General features: G+C 36.7%; 1 protein-coding gene across 1 annotated transcript in view; it reads right to left on the bottom strand.

Moving 5' to 3' along the window:
• The window catches only part of LOC136248328 (fibroblast growth factor receptor 2-like), a 38,285-nt gene extending 26,074 nt beyond the window's left edge, over positions 1-12,211 (bottom strand). Inside the window, exons 1-7 of the mRNA XM_066040119.1 lie at positions 12,172-12,211; positions 11,930-12,031; positions 11,424-11,482; positions 5,075-5,155; positions 4,977-5,019; positions 2,333-2,535; positions 882-950 (exon numbers count right to left, since the gene is read on the bottom strand). Coding sequence (XP_065896191.1) covers positions 882-950; positions 2,333-2,535; positions 4,977-5,019; positions 5,075-5,155; positions 11,424-11,482; positions 11,930-12,031; positions 12,172-12,211 — 597 coding nt within the window. The remainder of the gene's footprint in view (positions 1-881; positions 951-2,332; positions 2,536-4,976; positions 5,020-5,074; positions 5,156-11,423; positions 11,483-11,929; positions 12,032-12,171) is intronic.
• Positions 12,212-23,692: the final 11,481 nt, after the last annotated feature.

Genomic DNA, 23,692 nt, shown 5'->3' with positions numbered 1-23,692 from the left:
TTTATAAATCCTAGATCCGCCCCTGACATATATTATACACACATGGTTTATATTATTCATGATAAAAGTGTTTGCATATCCTGTAAATCTGCAAGTGTTGAAAGTATCCTCTCATTGTACTCTGTGAAACATGCATTACAGCATCATGTATCGCAAAAAGCTAATTTCTTTAAAACTCAGACTGTAGTATTACAGGTGATAGTAATTGGGATGGTGGGTGGAGGAGGTGGGTGGATTCTTATGGTAGTATAAGAAGACAATGGAACCCAGAGGTCCAAATTGGGCACTCCATGGACCCTCCTTGCATTCAAATTACTCCCAAATGAAGGAGAAGATGGCTGGTCAGCTCTCAGAGGCTTCCCAGCTCACCACACACCATTCCAACAAAACCATGGCCATTGAATGGTGTCAAATCACTCTAGTGGCTTTCACAGGTTCAGAGAAAAGCTGCTGCATAAACCAGACTTGCCAGTTCTGAAGAAAATATTGAGTGGAATATGATAGTGTATTAAGCTATTTCTAGTAAAATCATGAATTTGGTTTTATGTGTGTGGAAGCCAGCCCTGGAATCAACCTCCTGCTTCAGTTTAGATAGATTGCAGAAGACCCCCTTCTTCCCTCCCACAAGAGCTTGCTCAGTTTATAAAGAGTCTTGTCTTGAAACATTACATTACGAATGCTTTTGATGTACCGTATATAACTTCATGAAATCATATACACATGTATGACAGGTAAAGCACCACAGTTAAAAACAAAGGTATGTGGATGACAATCACATGGTCTAACAAATTGTTGCAACAAAAAAATATATATGTGTATGGATCAAACAAAAGACACACACACAGAGGATTGATTTCATGTATTGTATGTAGTGTAATTACCTCATTGAGTCGGTCACAGCCATCAACAAATTGCAATATGAATGGATAATCTGGAATAAGCTGACTATCCTGTAAAATATTATGCATATATGCTAGCCATGTGTGCATGTCTTGCAAGTATGTATGCAACCTAGTCTGGGAAAGCCAGTCTTATCACCTATTAAAAAGTATTGAGAAATCCCAGCATTAAGTATTTAGTATATTGTAGCACACCAATTGTGGAAGCTATGTGTGTCAAATTTTCACACGTTTTGTTACACCAGTTCCTTACCTTCCAGAGCATCCACTGTACAAGTGTCAACAACTAAGTTTCCTACCATTTTAGATAGTTTATAACTCAATGTTGACTGTATCAGGTGAGCTCCAATACTAGGGGAGGGGGTGGAGGGGGAAGCAAAAGGTTGCTTAAAAATGAAAAAAAGAATATTTAGGGATGAATTAGGCCAAATTATGGGTCAAAACTAGAAAGGAAATTTACAGCACAGGTCTTTATTCAAAACACAGAACTGTACAGCCACAAACAGACATCTCCAGATTGCCATTGAGGCCCCAGACCACTCATACAGCTTGTTACTGGGCTTGGAAAAAGCAGCCAGCAAGAGCAGACCACTCAAACCTGGCTGAATTTGATTATGAATTCATGTAACTTTGTTTTCTTGGTGAAAAATAAAATCTGCTATCACAGGTGATCAGACTGTTTTCCCCAGATATCCAGTCACATATATGCATTAGTTGACATGCACAGGTAAATTTTCACTGAAGGGTGGAGCTATTCATGACTTTTTAGACTATCTGAAGTACAAAAATAAATTTTTAGATTGCTTTCTCATAAATAAAGCTGTCGTTGAGTGGAGGGTAGGGGTAGAAAGGTGGTAATCAGCTAGGATTAAATTTAAATCAGGCTGAATTGCATGCCATTAGGATCTCTGGATGCAATGATCAAAGCTACACAAACTGTTTGCTTAAGTAACTATCTAATATCACCATCACCAGCTCTAATGTCCTTCCAAAGTCACAAATGAACAGACAAGTAGTTTGCATAAAATTACAAATGCTTATTTTAGTATGAAAAATGTTATGGGCACTCATATATACTGCTGTTTAGAAATTTTTACTTAAAAAAACAGTCAGTGTGCTAAAATACTGACTCATTGAGGTAAAGCAATAATTATGAGTGTTCATGATAAGGAATAGGACTGTAGGTGATGGGCTGGGTACCAACTAGGCTTTGTATTGACAGGAGATGATGATTGAAGCTAGAGATGAAATTATAGGCCTATCCTGAATCCATGGTGAAAATTAACACAGAAAAGGTGGCTGGGTAAGACATAGTCAAATGGACACAGGACACACATACATCATAACATAGCAAAGCCTTTAGCAGCTGTGCAAAAGCAACACACACACAAACATGCATACAAAATATATACACACATGTGTACACCATTTACCAATTTTTTAGGTTGTATTTTCTCGTTAACTACTTCTCTTCCACCAGGTTCAATAGTTGATTGAATAGTAATACTTTCAAGTGAATTAAGTAGAAGAGGATCAAATTGCAGATAAAACTTAGCAGAATATTTGTAGTATCCTTCAGGATTCCGAACCTCCTTCACTGTCACATTTATTGTTCTGTCCTGCCTACATAGATAATCTACAACAAGTTGTCTCAGTTGACTAATTTATGTATTTAAAAATTACGTAAAAAGCAAAGCAGATATCTATGTGTTAATAAAAAGAGAGATAATGGTATAACTAGAACACTACAGAAAGTCTTTCTTTGGCGTGTGATTATAATTTGTTCAATGCTTCACTATTTTGTAGTACATGGATGTCTCCTTCATATAATTAGCTATATGGCAGTTTGCTTTATAACTTACAGCATAGTTATGATTACACAGATTACACATAACTGGGTGACTGCTTTATTAGGGTATTTTGCTGAGAGCTACGAATCACATGTGACAAATCATAAGTTGTGTTGTCATAGTGATCTGTTTTCTGTAGTGAAATTGATTGCATCCAAGTGCAACTGCTTTCTTTTATCATAAAAATACATATATCTTTCCAACAGGGTCAGAAACTTTTCTTGAAAATGAATGAAAATCAGTACACATTCCCAATAGGCACCATCCATGTCTTAAGCATGACTTATAGTCACAATACATACCCCTGCAGTGCAAAATCCACCATCTAATAAGTTTTTAAAGAATTCTTGCACAAGCATAGCAAAAACTTGACTAATTATTGTTCTGCTGGAGAGAAAAAGAAAGACAGAGGTAGAAAGACAGAGACAGAGAAAAAAAGACATAGAGAGCACTTTTGGGTTTATTATACCTAATCAGTACTGCCAAGGCACCATGAAGGTATTGTGAGACTGGCCTCTCATCACCACTTGTAAAGTGCAAACAGCATAATCAAGTACCATGTACCGTGTGGCCAAGAAGCCAGCATGCCATACTGTGTGTTCAAGACACACGGTAGTGTGTCATGCAGCCAAGAAAGTCGGAGTTCCAAACTGTGTGTATATTGACAGAAAGAAAGTGCAATTTCCATGCTTGCATAGCTCCATGGACTTTTCTCCAAAGCTCACCATTTTTGCATTATAGCTGTCCATCAGGTAGGGCAAGCCACACAGCAACTTAAATTAACACCAGTCATTTGTGAGGTATGAGCATTCAAAACTATGAAGCCTTAAGAGTCTATGAGGCATTGTTTTTTTTGCACACTTTGCAGAAATTGCTATAAAATGCAAATGTGTAACTCAATTGTCTTGAGCTTTGGCACATATTAAAAGTATAATATAAAAGTGAATTCACATACTTAGTTTGTGATGAATCTGATAAATATACATCATGTGATGAAGGTTTATTTGTAAAAAAAAGATTAAAATTTTGTCACGGCTACAGGGTAAACCTCGTATGGGAATATCTTGAAATTTGATGTTTATATCATGGCAGTGCCTTTTAATGGTTTGAAAAACAGTGTACAGTTACACACAAAAACCAAACAAGTGTAATGTTTCAGGGTCAAGATGCTCTAATAGAGTAGTCACCATGGGGTAAAAAGTTTACAAAAGTTGATAAAAATCTTACTAGGGAACATCCACACCTATCACCCAGATACACTATTGAGACAGAATTATAAATGTATTGTATTTCATGTAATATTCATTTTGTTAATATCATTGTAAATGTTTTATAGAATTTCCATTGGTAGATCACTAATAAGTAGATTTAAACTGTAAAGTAGAAATAAAGTGAGGTGAACAGCAGCTGCTCTGTGGTTAATTAAGAATCCATAGATAGGAAATCTGGGAAAATCAAACTCAAAAGTCAGTCATAGACTGGTCTCAAGTACAAAAAGAAGTAGAAAACAGCCAAGCTGTAAAAAAGGTTTGGCCTGCATGACAAAATTGTGAAATCAAAGGTGGCAGGCAAGAAATGGCTGCAATGATGATACAGAGGATTTATATTGCATTGGAGAGCAAAATCCATAGAGTGTGGTATGGCTCTTCATGTTAACTAGCCACAAACATGTATAGTTCACTTACATTATGGTAGTTGTTTACTCTAATATGGACTGTACAAGAAGCTATATGACATTTTGCACTTCTGAATTTTGTCTTCTGTGTTGCAAGAAGTACTTAAATTTAATAAAGGCTGTTATTGAAATTCTAGGCTGTTTTCATGTGGTCCCTAATATATATGTAGCTGACAATCTCATCTTTACCATGATAGACTTAACAATCCACAATGATATTACCAAAATGATATGCTAATTCAACATTCTAATTAAACAGTAGTTTGACCTTCCCTGGTCATTTCGACTAATTTAGTTCAAATGCCTGCTTTGATTACAACAGCTTTGAATATTCATTTCAACTGAAAATTCTGTAGTTTAAAGTTAGCTAGTTACCCACGCAGATATCCGATTGGATTTTCTGTGTGTTGAAAACGCCTTCAAACTTTTATCACAATAATTTTTAGTGGTATAATAAACATTCTGTATATGCACTCCATACGACACAATGTATACATAAACTTAACAAAATGAGAATACATGCACAATATTCTATATACAATAACATCTTACTTCGCCTAGCTGGAAAACAATATGTATAATTCAGATCTGTAAACTTAAATAATGGATACAAGAGTAACCAACAGTGTTGAGTACTTTGAGAGACTTACGTTAATACGATAGGTACAACAAAGAGGTAAATGGATCACTGCAGTATTATTTAAAATCACAAATCCTGTTCTATTTATCATCTGAAATAGAAGTCATACATTATGCAATCATACATACATACGATACATATTCTGTGGGTACAGTTTACCCATAGACCTTCAATGCAGGCTTGAAAAAGTTTATAAACAAAAATAAAATAAATAAATGGTCATTATTAACTTTGAATATGGCAGGATGTGGTGTTTATCGGATACAATAAATCTAGCACATCCACTATCTCTATAAGCAATTCTAAGTGTTTCCTACCATACACGTTGCAATATAGTATTTAAGAAAAACTTTTTGTGACAATGAATAGTATAATATAAGCATATCCATCAAGAAATGGAAATTTCTTGGCAGATGTATAAGATAGATGAAAAATCTGAAAGTTGTCAAATGTCTATGCAGCATATATGATAGTGATAATAATTATAAGAATTGATCTGTAAGTGTGGCCATTGAAAATAGGTTGGTTTGCAAGAGATTTAATATTAAAAGAGTGGCAGCCAAGCAATGGCTGCGGTGATGTCAATGCAACAAAGGGTGATGAGTTAATGTCACCTCATTTGATTGACACTAATAACATTGCCTTGTTTCGTGCTCATTGTCGTCTGCTCCCAAAAGTTTTTGCACATTTTATGGAATCCAGTGGTCATGTAACAGCAACAGAGCAATTAAGTGAAGTACTATCAGAATACTGCTACAATTTGCCTTGTTGCAATTGTTATGTTTAAGTGAATGCATCTTTTTATAATCTCTGTTGTGAAGCTATCCTATACACAATGCATGATTACAGTGTGTGCTGAATTGCAATGTCTTGACCTAAGTAACTGTGACGAGTGGATTTGTCTAGTATATTCTAAAATTTATGTAATGAAAATTGGCCTGCTTGCATGAATGGACATGTAAAAATTGCATGTTGTGTTCCCCCATGACAAATGCTTGTGGGATGCTTTGAAGGTTATAGCCATTAATGAGGTACAGTATTTATATAAGATACCAGCAAGTAGGTATGCAGGTACCCATGGCAATTTTTTGTTGCAAGTTGTGTGCTTAGCTTAATTTTAGACACAGTGATTACTAGAAATCATCTCGTAGTTTATAAAGACGATCATTATCATTGCTGATTGATAAAGATAATCATGTTTATGTTTACCTAGGTTATTCTAGCACACAAAGTAGTGAGCACTAATTCAATCAAGAAGCCAGCATGAGACATAGCATGTGAGTACCTGTACTATTTAAGAAGAATGATACAACACTTCACCCTCAGTGATTATTTTATCATTCTGGAGGTCTGAATTGCATAATTACTTATATAAGTACAATAAATTACACACAAAAACTTTGTATACAGTAGAGGCGTGCGATTATCTAGATATATTTGATTATCGAGATATCATAAAGCTTATCGAGATAAGGATGATAAGTTTATTAATCTAGATAATAGTAAACTTCCATAAATTATTTGTATACCTGATGGTGTAGGTACCTCCAACTCTCCTACCACTTGGGAACAGTGTTAAGATTAACATTTTTCACTTTATTATAGTCTTCAAATTGTAATTTTCTCACTTTACTGGTTACAACATTGGCAGCTCATTAAAATAAATAATTGTTTTCATTTATCGAGATATGTTAGATAATCGAGATAAGTTCAAAGGAAATATCGAGATGCGTCTAAATTAGTCATCGCACACCTCTAGTATACAGTATGAATCAGTAGTTCTATTTGTGGTGTATATTCTGTGTACAAATCAGTGGTGAGCTATGTATACTATAGCTATACTAAAAAGTCTGATTTTCTTGCAACTATAAACATGAGTTTTTGTTCAGCAGGCTGCATAACAGTATAAGCACTCCATGAAACTGTTTATATGGTATCAACATAAGCACATATAAAGAAAGTATCAAAATGAAGGTAGTGATGATGATGATGATAATGAAAGAATTTTAAAACAAACACTAAAATGATGGTCATTTATTGGATACGTACATAAGAGACTTGTGACATAAGCGTTTAGTTATCATTAAAATTTTGTGACCAGATCTGCAAAAAGTGGTCTTATAGCCTTTCCAATTGCATGCACTTGGCAATCCATAACTTGACTTGTGAGTATGGTACCAGCATGAAATTTGGTCACCTTACACTCCTAACATAGCACTATTCCTGGATGTAGTTATAAGACAATGGGTAAAACACATGATGAGTTATGACTCATCAAACACGGAAATTTGGACAGGCTATAAGACCCCTTTTCGCAGATCCGGTCAAAAATGTACACTGCATTTTTAGCCATTTATTAAAAGCCAGTGTGGCAGAGAGTCAGAAACATAATCAAGACACACGGTAGTGTGTCGTGCGGCCCAAGAAGCCGGCGCGTAACACCCGTGAGTATATTGACAGGAAGAAAGAAAACGCAATTTTCGCACCTCCGTAGCTCTGTGCTTCCTTGATGAAACAAGACGATTTTTGCTGTGAACATGCCCTCCAACTGCAGCACTCCACATTCCAAATTTGAGCGAAATCGCTTCGCGCGTTCCCGAGATATGCGACTTCAAAAATTGGCTCAGTTTCTTCGTTTTTTTTCTTCTTATTTTTCTTTTTCTTGTCGCACACTTACAAAAACTGCTATAAAACTCGAACGCCATATCCGATTGCCTTGAAATTTGGCATACAGAAGGGGGATATAAAGGCGCATCTCGGTACCAACTTTGGCTGGAATACGATAAACAGGCAAAGAGTTATGAGCGATTATTCACGGAAAATAACACCAATATGTTGTCACGCCTACAGGGTAAACCGCGTATGGGAAGAAGCTGAAAATCGGTGGGTGAATAGGTTAACTATTGAACCTCAAACCTTTTGTGGTTTGAAAGAAATCGAGCTAAAAACCAGGAAGATACAACGAAAAAACCAACAGTGTGTAACAATTACGCAATCGAGATTAGCTAATAAAAAAACGACTGCTTGCCACGCCTACCAGATAAACCGCTTGGGGTAACGCTTTGAAAATCGTTGTACAGATGGAGTAATCATCTTAGAAAGGATCATCAATGGTGTAGAAGAATCAGACTTAAAGCCACGGAGTTATAACACGAAATCCAACTTGGTGTAGCAAGTGCGAGATCGAGATACTCTAATAGAGTAGTCATCCTAATAGAGCAGTCACCCTGAAGAGAATTCAAGAGATCAGCTAGAAATAAGAAACCTGTATAGAGATCAGCTACACACAAGTCACCCTGTAGAGAGATCAGCTAGAAGAAGTTACCTTGTAGGGAATTCATGCAACTATGGAAAGAAATAGTTCAGCTAGAAAAAATCACCTTGTAGAGTTCAGCTACAAAGAAACCACCATGTAGAGAGTTCAGCTACAAACAAATCTCCCTGTAGAGAGATTAGCTAGAAGAAGTTACCTTGTAGAGAGTTCAGCTACAAAGAAACCATCATGTAGAGAGTTCAGCTACAAACAAATCTCCCTGTAGAGAGATCAGCTAGAAGAAGTTACCTTGTAGAGAGTTCAGCTTCAAACAAATCACCCTGTAGAAAGATCAGCTAGAAGAGGTCACCTTGTAGAGAGTTCAGTTACAAAGAAACCACCATGTAGAGAGCTCAGCTACAAACTAGTGACCTTGTAGAGACATCAGCTAGAAGAAGTTACCTTGTAGAGAGTTCAGCTACAAAGAAACCATTCTTTAAAGAGCTCAGCTGCAAACAAATCACCTGTACAGAATTCAGCTACAAATAAATCACCCTGTAGAAAGATGAGCTACTTTGTAGAGAGTTCAGTTACAAAGAAACCACCATGTAGAGAATTCAGCTACAAACTAGTGACCCTGCAAAGACATCAGCTAGAAGAAGTTACCTTGAGAGAGTTCAGCTACAAAGAAACCATTATTTAAAGAGCTCAGCTGCAAACAAATCACCTATACAGAATTCAGCTACAAACAAATCACCATGTAGAGAGATCAGCTAGAAGAAGTTACCTTGTAGGGAATTCATGCAACTATGGAAAGAGATAGTTCAGCTAGAAAAAATCACCTTGTAGAGTTCAGCTACAAAGAAACCACCATGTAGAGAGTTCAGCTACAAACAAATCTCCCTGTAGAGAGATTAGCTAGAAGAAGTTACCTTGTAGAGAGTTCAGCTACAAAGAAACCATCATGTAGAGAGTTCAGCTACAAACAAATCTCCCTGTAGAGAGATCAGCTAGAAGAAGTTACCTGTAGAGAGTTCAGCTTCAAACAAATCACCCTGTAGAAAGATCAGCTAGAAGAGGTCACCTTGTAGAGAGTTCAGTTACAAAGAAACCACCATGTAGAGAGCTCAGCTACAAACTAGTGACCTTGTAGAGACATCAGCTAGAAGAAGTTACCTTGTAGAGAGTTCAGCTACAAAGAAACCATTCTTTAAAGAGCTCAGCTGCAAACAAATCACCTGTACAGAATTCAGCTACAAATAAATCACCCTGTAGAAAGATGAGCTACTTTGTAGAGAGTTCAGTTACAAAGAAACCACCATGTAGAGAATTCAGCTACAAACTAGTGACCCTGCAAAGACATCAGCTAGAAGAAGTTACCTTGAGAGAGTTCAGCTACAAAGAAACCATTATTTAAAGAGCTCAGCTGCAAACAAATCACCTATACAGAATTCAGCTACAAACAAATCACCATGTAGAGAGATCAGCTAGAAGAAGTTAACTTGTAGAGAGTTCAGCTACAAAGAAACCATCATTCAGCTTCAAACAAATCACCTGTAGAGAGTTCTGCTACAAACAAATCTCCCTGTAGAGAGATCAGCTAGAAGAAGTTACCTTGTAGATCATTCAGCTACAAACAAATCTCCCTGTAGAGAGATCAGCTAGAAGAAGTTACCTTGTAGAGAGTTCAGCTACAAAGAAACCATTCTGTAAAGAGCTCAGCTGCAAACAAATCACCTGTACAGAATTCAGCTACAAACAAATCACCTTGTAGAGAGATCAGCTAGAAGAAACCACCATGTAGAGAGTTCAGCTGCACAGAAATCACCCTGTAGAAAATACAGCCACAAACAAATTGCCCTGTAGAAAGATCAGTTAGAAGAAGTTACCTTTTAGAGAGTTCAGCTACAAAGAAACCATTCTGTAAAGAGCTCAGCTGCAAACAAATCACCTGTACAGAATTCAGCTACAAACAAATCACCCTGTAGAGAGATCAGCTAGAAGAAATTACCTTGTAGATAGTTCAGCTACAAACAAATCACCCTGTAGAAAGATCAGTTAGAAGAAGTTACTTTGTAGAGAGTTCAGCTACAAAGAAACCATTCTGTAAAGAGCTCAGCTACAAACAAATCACCTGCACAGAATTCAGCTACGAACAAATCACCCTGTAGAGAGATCAACTAGAAGAAGTTACCTTGTAGATAGTTCAGCTACAAACAAATCTCCCTGTAGAGAGATCAGCTAGAAGAAATTACCTTGTAGAGAGTTCAGCTACAAAGAAACCATCATGTGGAGAGTTCAGCTGCAAAGAAATCACCACTGCCCAAATTTCAAGGCAATAGCTCTTTCCAATCTGAAGTTATCAATTGTCAAAGTTGGCAAATTGGATGTGTGTGGAAGGCCCCTTTTCGCAAATCCGGTCACATATGTATTATATATATAATTTGTACATTTACTGATAAAATATTTAAAGTACATCTACTTCATCTTTTCTTCTTCCTGTAGTAAAGAAAAAGAACATAGGTTAAAAAAGTCCCAAAGCTGGCCATAGGCCGGCTTTGGGGTATACAAATACAAAAAGAAATGAAATCTAATCCAAAACAGCCAAGCTGTAAAAAAAGTGTGCGGCCCTCAGAAAGGCTATGGTGAATAAAGATGTGAAATCCAAGGTGGCGGCCAAGAAATGGCTGTGATGGTAGGTTAATGGTAAAAATTTTAATAACGACAATCCAGGTGAATTTTTGTACCGCTTCACAAAATTTACCTGAATTGTCATTATTAAAATTTTTACCATTAACCTACCATCACAGCCATTTCTTGGCCGCCACCTTGGATTTCACATCTTTTTTCACCATAGCCTTTCTGAGGGCCGCACACTTTTTTTACAGGTTGGCTGTTTTGGATTAGATATTATGTACATCAAAAACCTGCTTTTTGAAGGCTGCACCCTTTTTGTACAACTTGGTTGATTTGTGTGGATTGTATTTGAAATATAAAATGTCTCTAATCTTAGCAAGATTCCTGCCTGCCTGTCTGCCAGCTTGCTACTCTGGTACTGTAGCTCCTCTTTTTGCCAAAACCTGGTGAAACATGCAAATACACTTACTTGTTTGCATCCTCTGCTGTTACTAAGATTTTCAATAGTTGCATTTAGTTCTGATACATCTGTAAAAAATCATTAGCATTCAGTACATTATGCGTGTATTTGAAAACTATGATAGTGTAGTTGTGATCATTTATGTAGAAACTGCCATATTGTATGTGTTTACATGTCAGGGTTTGTGGAATTATTGTTAGCAAGAGTAAAGAGGCCTCAAAATTTTATTCAATTTATTGCTCTATTAGTACAGTAAACCACCCACCACCTTTATTCTACTATCTGTAGTGTTAGTGGCTGGCTGAAACCTACTCCTAATTACTCTACATATAATGCATAGCTGTTAAGAATTTAGTGGCCAGGGCTTCAGGTTACATTATAAAATCGATTGGATGTTTCAACCAACTATTGTACAATATGAGGAAACTTGATGTTTGGACACGTTGCACAAAAGAAATTAATTTGACACATAATTATAAGAAGTTTTTTAATACTTGGTTAGTCAAGAAACTTACTTGCCCCTAAAACGTTAACATGAATAAATCCATAATCTTCATATCCTTTTCTAAAATCCGGTTCATTGCAATGATATATTATGCTCTTTCTACTATCACAGACTGTAAGAATTACACTAAAATGTATACAAGCCTCACAACAGGTATGTATCAAGACAAACGATAGTGTGTCATGCAGCCAAGAAAGCCAGCATGTCACACTGTGTGTACATTTGACAGGAGTATAGAAAACACAATTTTACTCCTGTATAACTCCTTGGTCCCTTCTCCAAAACACACCATTTTTGCATTATAGCTGTGTGATCACGTGATCTCACGTGACACAGTTGTAAAAAATTTGATTAAATTCACACCAGTCATTTGTGAGATATGGGCTGCCAAAGTTTGGTTGCATATCAAGACACAGGGTAGTGTGTCGTGCGGCCCAAGAAGCCGGTGCGTAACACCCGTGAGTATATTGACAGGAAGAAAGAAAACGCAATTTTCGCACCTCCGTAGCTCTGTGCTTCCTTGATGAAACAAGACTATTTTTGCTGTGGACATGCCCTCCAACTGCAGCACTCCACATTCCAAATTTGAGCGAAATCGCTTCGCGCGTTCCCGAGATATTCGACTTCAAAAATTGGCTCAGTTTCTTCGTTTTGTCTTCTTCTTATTTTTCTTTTTCTTGTCGCACACTTACAAAAAATGCTATAAAACTCGAACGCCATATCCGATTTCCTTAAAATTTGGCACACAGAAGGGGGATATAAAGGCGCATCTCGGTACCAACTTTGGCTGGAATACGATAAACAGACAAAGAGTTATGAGTGATTATTCACGAAAAATAACACCAATATGTTGTCACGCCTACAGGGTAAACCGCGTATGGGAAGAAGCTGAAAATCGGTGGATGAATAGATTAACTATTGAACCTCAAATCTTTTGTGGTTTGAAAGAAATCGAGCTAAAAACCAGGAAGATACAACGAAAAAACCAACAGTGTGTAACAATTACGCAATCGAGATTAGCTAATAAAAAAACGACTGCTTGCCACGCCTACCAGATAAAGCGCTTGGGGTAATGCTTTGAAAATCGTTGTACAGATGGAGTAATCATCTTAGAAAGGTTCATCAATGGTGTAGAAGAATCAGACTTAAAGCCACGGAGTTATAACACGAAATCCAACTTGGTGCAGCAAGTGCGAGATCGAGATACTCTAATAGAGCAGTCATCCTAATAGAGCAGTCACCCTGAAGAGAATTCAAGAGATCAGCTAGAAATAAGAAACCTGTATAGAGATCAGCTACACACAAGTCACCCTGTAGAGAGATCAGCTAGAAGAAGTTACCTTGTGGGGAGTTCATGCAACTATGGAAAGAGATAGTTCAGCTAGAAAAAATCACCTTGTAGAGTTCAGCTACAAAGAAACTACCATGTAGAGAGTTCAGCTACAAACAAATCGCCCTGTGGAGAGATCAATAGAAGAATTTACCTTGTAGAGAGTTCAGCTACAAAGAAACCATCATGTAGAGAGTTCAGCTACAAACAAATCTCCCTGTAGAGAGATTAGCTAGAAGAAGTTACCTTGTAGAGAGTTCAGCTACAAAGAAACCATCATGTAGAGAGTTCAGCTACAAACAAATCTCCCTGTAGAGAGATCAGCTAGAAGAAGTTACCTTGTAGAGAGTTCAGCTTCAAACAAATCACCCTGTAGAAAGATCAGCTAGAAGAGGTCACCTTGTAGAGAGTTCAGTTACAAAGAAACCACCATGTAGAGAGCTCAGCTACAAACTAGTGACCTTGTAGAGACATCAGCTAGAAGAAGTTACCTTGTAGAGAGTTCAGCTACAAAGAAACCATTCTTTAAAGATCTCAGCTGCAAACAAATCACCTGTACAGAATTCAGCTACAAATAAATCACCCTGTAGAAAGATGAGCTAGAAAAAGTTACCTTGTAGAGAGTTTAGTTACAAAGAAACCACCATGTAGAGAATTCAGCTACAAACTAGTGACCCTGTAAAGACATCAGCTAGAAGAAGTTACCTTGAGAGAGTTCAGCTACAAAGAAACCATTATTTAAAGAGCTCAGCTGCAAACAAATCACCTATACAGAATTCAGCTACAAACAAATCACCATGTAGAGAGATCAGCTAGAAGAAGTTACCTTGTAGATAGTTCAGCTACAAACAAATCTCCCTGTAGAGAGATCAGCTAGAAGAAATTACATTGTAGAGAGTTCAGCTACAAAGAAACCACCATGTAGAGAGTTCAGCTGCAAAGAAATCACCCTGTAGAAAATTCTGCTAGAAACAAATTGCCCTGTAGAAAGATCAGTTAGAAGAAGTTACCTTTTAGAGAGTTCAGCTACAAAGAAACCATTCTGTAAAGAGCTCAGCTGCAAACAAATCACCTGTACAGAATTCAGCTACAAAGAAATCACCCTGTAGAGAGATCAGCTAGAAGAAGTTAACTTGTAGAGAGTTCAGCTACAAAGAAACCATCATTTAGAAAGTTCAGCTTCAAACAAATCACCTGTAGAGAGTTCAGCTACAAACAAATCTCCCTGTAGAGAGATCAGCTAGAAGAAGTTACCTTGTAGAGAGTGAAGTTTCAAACAAATCACCCTATTGAAAGATCAGCTAGAAGAAGTCACCTTGTAGAAAGTTCAGTTACAAAGAAACCACCATGTAGAGAGTTCAGCTACAAACTAGCCACCTTGTAGAGAGATCAGCTAGAAGAAGTTACCTTGTAGAGAGTTCAGCTACAAAGAAACCATTCTGTAAAGAGCTCAGCTGCAAACAAATCACCTGTACAGAATTCAGCTACAAAGAAATCACCCTGTAGAGAGATCAGCTAGAAGAAATTACCTTGTAGATAGTTCAGCTACAAACAAATCTCCCTGTAGAGATCAGCTAGAAGAAATTACCTTGTAGAGAGTTCAGCTACAAAGAAACCATCATGTAGAGAGTTCAGCTGCAAAGAAATCACCACTGCCCAGATTTCAAGGCAATAGCTCTTTCCAATCTGAAGTTATCAATTGTCAAAGTTAGCAAATTGGATGTGTGGAAGGCCCCTTTTCGCAAATCCGGTCACATATGTATTATATATATATAATTGTACATTAATTTTACTGATAAAATATTTAAAGTACATCTACTTCATCTTTTCTTCTTCCTGTAGTAAAGAAAATAAACATAGGTTTAAAAAGTCCCAAAGCTGGCCATAGGCCGGCTTTGGGGTATACAAATACAAAAAGAAATGAAATCTAATCCAAAACAGCCAAGCTGTAAAAAAAGTGCGGCCCTCAGAAAGGCTATGGTGAAAAAAGATGTGAAATCCAAGGTGGCGGCCAAGAAATGGCTGTGATGGTAAAAATTTTAATAACGACAATTCAGGTGAATTTTTGTGCCGCTTCACAAAATTTACCTGAATTGTCATTATTAAAATTTTTACCATTAACCTACCATCACAGCCATTTCTTGGCCGCCACCTTGGATTTCACATCTTTTTTCACCATAGCCTTTCTGAGGGCCGCACTTTTTTTACAGCTTGGCTGTTTTGGATTAGATCTCTTTTTCTTAAGGGGTCTTGATTACTCACTTTGCACACTTTGCAAAAATTGCTATGAAATGCAAACGTGCATAGTGGAACCTCTCTTATCAAGATCTCTATTTTCATAGATTATAACCAGATGGGTGCTTACTATTATCTGGGAATCTCTGTTGTCCAGATAGCCCAAATTATCACATGGCTTGTAGCCTATATATTGCCCATAATGAAGTTTGGGTTAGATGAAAGCATAAGGAGAGAGCTTGTTTATATTCTACTAAAATTATGTGACCCAAGAATAAATAATAACTACCACTTGGTTGCTAGATGATAATACATTTTTACAGCTCAGGGGAGTAACCATGAATGTTCTGTAGAGACTTCCCCTTTGCCCACTAAACTGCATAGCACTAACTAATAGCAATGGCAATATTACTTGTATATTTAGTCAGTTATTTTAGCATATTAACATGCATTCTTAGTTATGGACATTTCTGAGAAGTTTACTCTGTAGCCATTACAAAATTTTGATCATTTTTTACACGACTAAATGTTTATAGTATCATAGATACTTATCAGATTCCTCGCAAACTTAGTACATGAATTCACCTTTATAATGCTCTTAATCTGTGCCAAATTTCAAGGTAATCAAATTACAGTGGAACCTCTCTTATCCATGTAGCATGGTACATACTACTGTCTGTAACCGTAATTAGCTATTTTTCATTGTAAAATAATTTTCGTATGCAAAAATTATACGGAAATTTCTTGCACGAAAATTTAGCAAAAGATCAAAATACTCTAATAGAGCAGTCATTCACAAAAATCATATGAAAATATTTTACGTGAAAATTTTTATCATGAAATTTTTTGCATGAAAATAAAGTGAATTACAGTACTAACCTAATGGGAATAACTTGATATTTAGACACTAATGGACATTACTACAACATTTGGTGTGTACATTGGCTAGCCATCATAGAATTGCCTTTTGATGCCTAGAAAAACAAAGCTACAGAGATACAAATTAAAAACTAAACAACTGTAAATCATGGGTTGAGATACTCTAATAGAACAGTCACCACAGAGTTAAAGAACGGTAAAAAAACTTACCAGAGTTCGAACCAGGGACTTCCATTCTAAACACCTGAACTCTTAACCACTGCTATGATGGCTTTTAATTTCCACTTTATAAATAAAAATTCTAGCTAAAACCTACTCAATAGTAAAAATTTGTAATTTATCAGTAGATCTACCAATAGAAATTCTAGAACATTTTATGTGTGTTCTCCTCAAAAGGTGCACTACATTAGAGTATTACATATTACCAATAAAACTATAACTTCTGTCTTCAATAGACTTCATTGTGTCTGCAGGTAATCATCATTGGTCCCAAAGTCAACCTATGGCTGGCTTTGGGGCCATATATAAAGTACAATAGGAAATGAAATCCACACAAAACAGCCAAGCTGTCAAAAACGGTACAACCTTCAATATCCTGGATGAAAAAAGTTGTGAAATCAAAGGTGATGACCAAGAAATGGCTGCAATGACATAAAATTTAATAAAGGCATGTGCATTATTAACATTTTTTAGTATTAACATCATTGCAGCCATTTTTTGGCCACCACCTTTGATTTCAAAGCTGTTTTATCCAGGCTATTGAAAGTCACATCCTTTTTTCACAGCTTGACTCATTTTGTGTGGATATAAATGTTATTTCAAAGGGTGATAAAATACTAGTTCAAGTATACCAAACTGTTTGAGGCCAATTAATACATAGCCACAGCTAAATTCATTCTGTGTACACACAGCAGCAGGGACCAGGGGGTGCAGCCCCAAAGTGCTAACAAAACATTTATATTTCATCCCTCGTAACTGGCCTCAACTGAATTGAATGTACACACTAATGACTCCAATGAGTTAACGTATTTGTACTACTCTAACTCTCAAAAATGATCACTTGAGTAACTTTGAAGTTACATTTGCATCTCAACTTCAGTATCTAAATTAGTAGTAGCTACTTGTTTTAATTGAGCTCATATATAGACAGGAGTGTCAAGACACTTTTCTAATTTCTATGATTATCACAGTTATATATACTTGGCAGCATTTTGCTTAGTGCTCCACTGCTCTGTTTAATAAATAGATATTTATACCCATTACTACACTGCCAATAAATTGGCAAAAATTCCTATAAGTCATATGTAGCTTGGTGATTACGGCTGGACTGATGTTTCTTAAAGCAGGGGAAGTCTTGTAGTATACAATGCAGATGCTGTGATATGCAAGTAGCTAACTATGCATGCAGCAATGGATATAACTACACTCATGCACCTACTGTAAACTTACGAGTTTGTGTAGGTAGACACTTTAATGATTTTGTGTTTCGTAAACCCAACAGTGGCACTACCCTATGAATAATTAAACATAAATTTCTAGAGTCAGTAACTCAAGACCACAGCCTTATTTTTGTGTGCCAAAAGTAGAGTTCGAACTATCTCGCCATTTTGGCATACACAGCTACCAGGAAGTTATAAATTTGATTAGTAATGCATACACCATTCAATTTCAGTGCTCAACAACAATGTTCAACAACAGTGTTCAACTTCAGATAAGCTAAAGAGGTAAAGAAGTCCAATCTCAGCAGATATACTATAAATAGATTTTCTCTTTCTTGTCTAAAAGCTGTTACTAAAAATCTTTGATCATTCTATTAGAGTACCTAAGTGACTGTCCTATTAGAGTATAAGGTCTTTCAACAGCTTTTGAGATCTTAGACGTATAGGGGTGGGACTTAGCCAGACCTTTTCTGCCAATGAAAGCATACTCTCATCTACCAACCTACCAAAACAGGCATTTTTAAAAACAACAGAGGGAATTTTGTCTGAACATTTCGAATAGCTATGTACCTGTTCAGTAACCCCCTGCTTAAAGTTGATATCTACAGCTCAGTGCCATTTTAATTGTAGCTAACAGGACCACAAGAGGTCAACCACATCAATAATTGGCACTCACATGGTTTCGTGCTTCACCAATAACATCACATTAATTTTGTGTGAGACTGGTAGCATAATATGTGACCAGATTTTGGAAATTGTCCATATGGGCACATTTGATAAACAAAATATTTTAAATAAAAACTTTATGGTACGAATCCACTTGTTAATAATTTTCAATTACTTGAATTACAAGAAAGTTTTTGAAATATATATTTGAACTGGATGCTGCACTAAACAGCATCACCCTAAACTTTAAAATTCTAATTATTTCATGTGTGACCATATGGGCGATTTTCCAAAATTTGGTCACATATTAATATTCAAGCTATAAAAGAATTAAAAAATCATCTCGGTGCTGAAAAGCCATAATTAGCTAAATGCCTCGTAGCCAGATTTAGGTTGCTAGCTATGTACATCCAGTATAACATAATGTTATATAGTTTTATTTACAAGTGCAAGGCAAAATAAGTTTAATTAGGGATCAAGCAGTAAAACAAGGGAGGTTGTCTACACCTTATGATATACAAGTGAACATTTTAATCCCTACTTCAGCCTATATACCCATGACTGAATTGGAGATTAAATGTCCACTAGTATATCTATAGGTGTAGGTGACCTTTCTTGTATTGTCTTTGGTCCTATTCCTATATAGTAGAGTCTAGTGTTTGTTCACTTTTTGTAACATTATTATGACTGGTGAACCCAGGCATACCACATGAGAAGAAAGAGTGCTACCAGGCTTATTGTTGTTGTCTGAATGCATGACCCAACTGAAATAGTAAAGTGGCCATTATGCTTTGTTTTCAGCCCGTTACATAGTGTTAAACAAAGAACACTATGAGAAGGACCTTTACAATCAATCCAGTCACAATGGAAAACTCAAACTATTGCTGTTACAAACATAGGGAAGGCATTATGTGGCATTACCACGAATCGACACCTTGCACTGTCAGTAGAGATAAATGGGACACAAAGCAGGACCCAGGTATGTCCATTGTAGTATGCCAAGGCACCTGTTGGGCTTAAACAATTATGCAATTGAACAGTGAAAAAAATCAAGCCCATTGCCTCAGCTGTTATCAAGTTATGTTTGTCTAAAATCAGCCAAGCAGTCAACAAAGAAAATTCCACTGAATAAATATGTTTTAAAAATAGTAGCAATTTGTTGCAGGTCATACTGAAAGCACTTTTGGGCTTGGTTATACACCAATACTGTCAAGGCACCATAAAGGCTGGTTTCTGGTGAATATCTATTTGTGCATGGGAAAACGCAAACCTTCATGATTCCTATAATATACAGTACTTTACCTTGGCTGTTTAGCCCAGATATTGAATTGCATTCATAAATAATAACAACCTGCACTTACATAACTCCCTCCCTCACCTCGGCTGGCAGCTAGGTCAATAAAAAGAAATTAGGCTGAAATATAATTATTTAGCTTATTGTAATAGCATATAGGTAATAGAGAGATCTGTAAGAGTAGAGACTTTAAAAAGTGTCCAACTCTACATAGTTGTTGTGTTCAGCACTTTTCTCAACATGCAAGCAAATTAGTGACCTGCATGATCTGACAAAACTAGTCTTATAGCCATTCCAGATATCCAAGTTTAATAGTATTTTTAGACACTTAATCTAATTGAAACTTATGGACACCTTATTGTACTATGAAACAGCTTTAGGCTGTCCAAGTTTTAAGCTGCTACAATATCAGAGATGTAAGTTTATTGAATTTTAAAAGCATGATCACACCTAATCGGGTATCAATCCCACATGTTTTGTCCAGCAAAACATTTCTGCCTGCTGAAGAGCTGTGCTACTGTGTGCATCCTTCATGCATACAGCGTACTCCTAAATTTGACATTAAATATAGCGTACTCCTAAATTTAGCATTAAATATAGCGTACTCCTAAATTTGGCATTAATCATGTCTAAACAAACAGCTGTTAACATTAACCAAATAAAAACCGTACAAAAATCTGCATCAAGAATGTGTTATAAAGGCTTTTCCAGATTCTCCAGTGTTACCACAATGTTGATCTATCCACGCTGCAGGGTAGTGATCAGGTCACTAATTTATTTTCAGCTGATGATACATGGTCGTACAGTGTTTGTAAGCAGCCAGTACAAAATAGCCTTTTAACACCTGCATGGAAACATTTGGTAGAGTGGTAAGATACTACCTCTCAAAGTAAGAGGTCAGTGGTTTGATTCCTGCTGTAGACAATTTTTTTTTCATTTTTATACCACTTTTGGAAACACATGAAGGATTTTGACTACCCTAGATCTATCTGCTCCTTTCTTTGGCTCATTTCTGTTTCACATTATTTGTCATGTTAAGTAATGTGTCAAGTACTATTTAGGTAATTCAAAGGCTACAGCACAAGTTGCTGTCAGACCTTCAATGCTGGTCACTGTAAAGCAGTAATAACAATATTGTGTGTAAATAAGCATTCCATTATAGTATATCTATTTTTCACAGTTTTCAGTCCTATTCCAAGAAGGATAATGTTGGCAAGATATCATTCTGACCCCCCTCATGCAGAGGACTGAGGGGGGCTTCAGACCCTCTTTCCACTGCCCATGCTGCAGAAGAAACAAATCTCAAAGCTGTATAAAATCGTTCATCGTTAATAGTGAATATCCTATATAGACGATTTTTTAAATTTCTGTTCCCCCATTTTTTACAAAGTCAGTGGCTATATTATACTAGAGTGTACAGTTTCATCAAGTTTTCCTTTTATCCTTCAGTGATTAAACTATGGAACTACCCACCTCAGAGCATATGTAACTAACGTTCCCACAAGGTGGATCACAGTTGTAGTTACAGTATAATTAATGTGGCAAATTGTAATATATGTTAAAATTGTGAAGATGAAGTGTTGTTTACTGCGCAGGAATCATGTGTATATATATATGATTATAATGCACAAATATAATTGTATAAGTCTCTGAATCTTTAAATATTGTCTCAATTCTTGAGCCAGAATTGAGCCAGAATAAGTCTTCACCAACTCATGGTTTTTTCAGTGTAGTGGCTAGGTGTCTCTATAATATTTCTAATGAGACTGACAGACCTTAGCTACAAATATATAGCTATCCTCAGCAAGAATCTGGCTGATTGCAAGCCGTCAATATTTGGGGCACAGAGTGATAGCTAGGTAGCTACACTAGTCCCTCTGCATACTGCTTAAATCCGATAGATGCGAGTTAGTCTAGGAAATTAGGCCAAAGAAAGCAAATCGTGAATTGGTTTTAATTTCCCCACTTCGACTAATCCGGCACACGAGCATGTATATGTATAATCACGTGTCCATATACATTATTGTTTTTCTATTTAGGCCACACCAAGTCAAACCTTAGTTTCTGGTCACCCGCCCGCATGGTAAACCTGGAACCCTAGTTTATGAGGACTATTATTAATATTACAGGTGCTTAAGTGCATGTGACCCAGCAAGACACTTATTTTTTACTGCAAAAGATCGAGATACTCTAATAGAGCAGTCAGGGATTCCAATAGAGCAGTCACGGGCACTACTCTTAACTCTGAATATTAGGTATATATTCCACACTAATAAAATGTTTCTAACTATAGCTAGTTTTGTCCTTGATTATATAGCTGTTCAGATTATAACTGTTACTAATGCTTCTGTAACCAAAGTAATTTCAGTAGCATTAACTACTAGTCCATGCAGATGGGCCATAGCTTTAACTTTATAATTAAAATGTAGTCCTCTAATGATTAGTCTAGTAACTTCAAATTCTTTATCACTGAACACTGCAGGGGTATGGAAAGCTGGCAACATTCGGTGAGCTTAAACTTAAACTTTTCCATAACTAAAATTAGATTGGCAAGTAGAAACCCTTATAGTTTAAACATTCCCAGATGATCACTAAAAACACTAGTCTGGAGCACTCAATGACTCAAAACTTTGACAGTTACTTTTCTCAAGGTTTGCTGAATAGAAGGCTGGAAACACATAGCTAGTGGGCTAAGACTTCACATTTGAATGAAGAATTTCTGATGTGAAAATAGAAGTTAAATTTCATTTTGGATCATGATCATTTGAACAACTTAGCTATAAGTCATAGTAATACTTTCCTGACATAGCTAATGAGACATTTATTTCATTTGGAAAGCATAAGTAGCTACATGAGCAAAACATTTCCTATAGTATATTCTAAATAAATAAATAAATATACTTAAATGCTATACATCAGTGTATAGCTAGCCATGATCCATCAACAACTTTCCTAGTGCATTGTTTGCCGAAGCACAACTACTTATGTTGTTGGTTAAGTTTGACTAAAAACAAAATCAACATGAATTTGCTAAATTGAGCAAATAATAGTACCATACAGTATATTGTCACAGTAGAGTCTATAGTCCTGAAGTCCTGATCATCCGCCCGCCCGCATCCATTTGTAGGCTTGGGAGTGACCAGAAACTATAAGGTATGACTTGGAGTGGCCTTATCAGTATTAATACAGCATATGCAGCCACACAGTAAGCACCTATTCCCTGTCACCTAAATTTTCAAAAGCCAGACTATTAGCCCGGCAGCTAGCTGCTAGTTTTTACTTGTTAGATACTGAGATGACGTTAAATCTTTAAATAGCTAGATGCATGCGGGCTAGCGTTAGCTACTGAGCTAGTGTAAATGCGGTGCCTTTACTGCTCAGCAATAGCTATACACCATTTAGCTAGCTAGCTAGCTAGTACAGGGCTGAGGACAGGTGGAGAATAAGACCTACGACTATGTACGTTGAATTCATTGTACATGTATAGCTATAGCTACGTACCTTGCGATTGGCGCTTTGACAGTGAGTTCCATTTGTTTGTGTACGGAGACGCCGCCGTAATCTCAGCAGTTATTGAAACTAAAAGTATCCACAACCACATGCTACTCAACTTCATTGCGAGCCCGAATCTTCACAGTTGATTAGAGAGGCCAACCGGCTTTTATAACAGAACTGCAGCCGTGCATGCGGCAATGGCGGCCCACACTGACCTTCTGAGGCGCGCGGGTTTACGGGCATAGTATACGTAGTAGCATCCGAGCTGGCATCCAAGTGCGTAAATCACGTTCGCTATGTAGACTAAAGTTAACGATCTAGTTAATGTTTGATGCAGTTCTGGAACCTTATCAGGGTTGGAAGGTGGCCTCTTCATACGCAATAAGCGCCTCTAAAAATAAGCATAGTTTTAATGTTTAAGTATTTAACAGTGAA

This window comes from Dysidea avara, chromosome 3 (assembly GCF_963678975.1).
Source record: "Dysidea avara chromosome 3, odDysAvar1.4, whole genome shotgun sequence".
Lineage (NCBI taxonomy): Eukaryota > Metazoa > Porifera > Demospongiae > Dictyoceratida > Dysideidae > Dysidea > Dysidea avara.
Note: the sequence above shows the minus strand (reverse complement) of the source record. Positions and strands in the feature narration are given on the sequence as shown.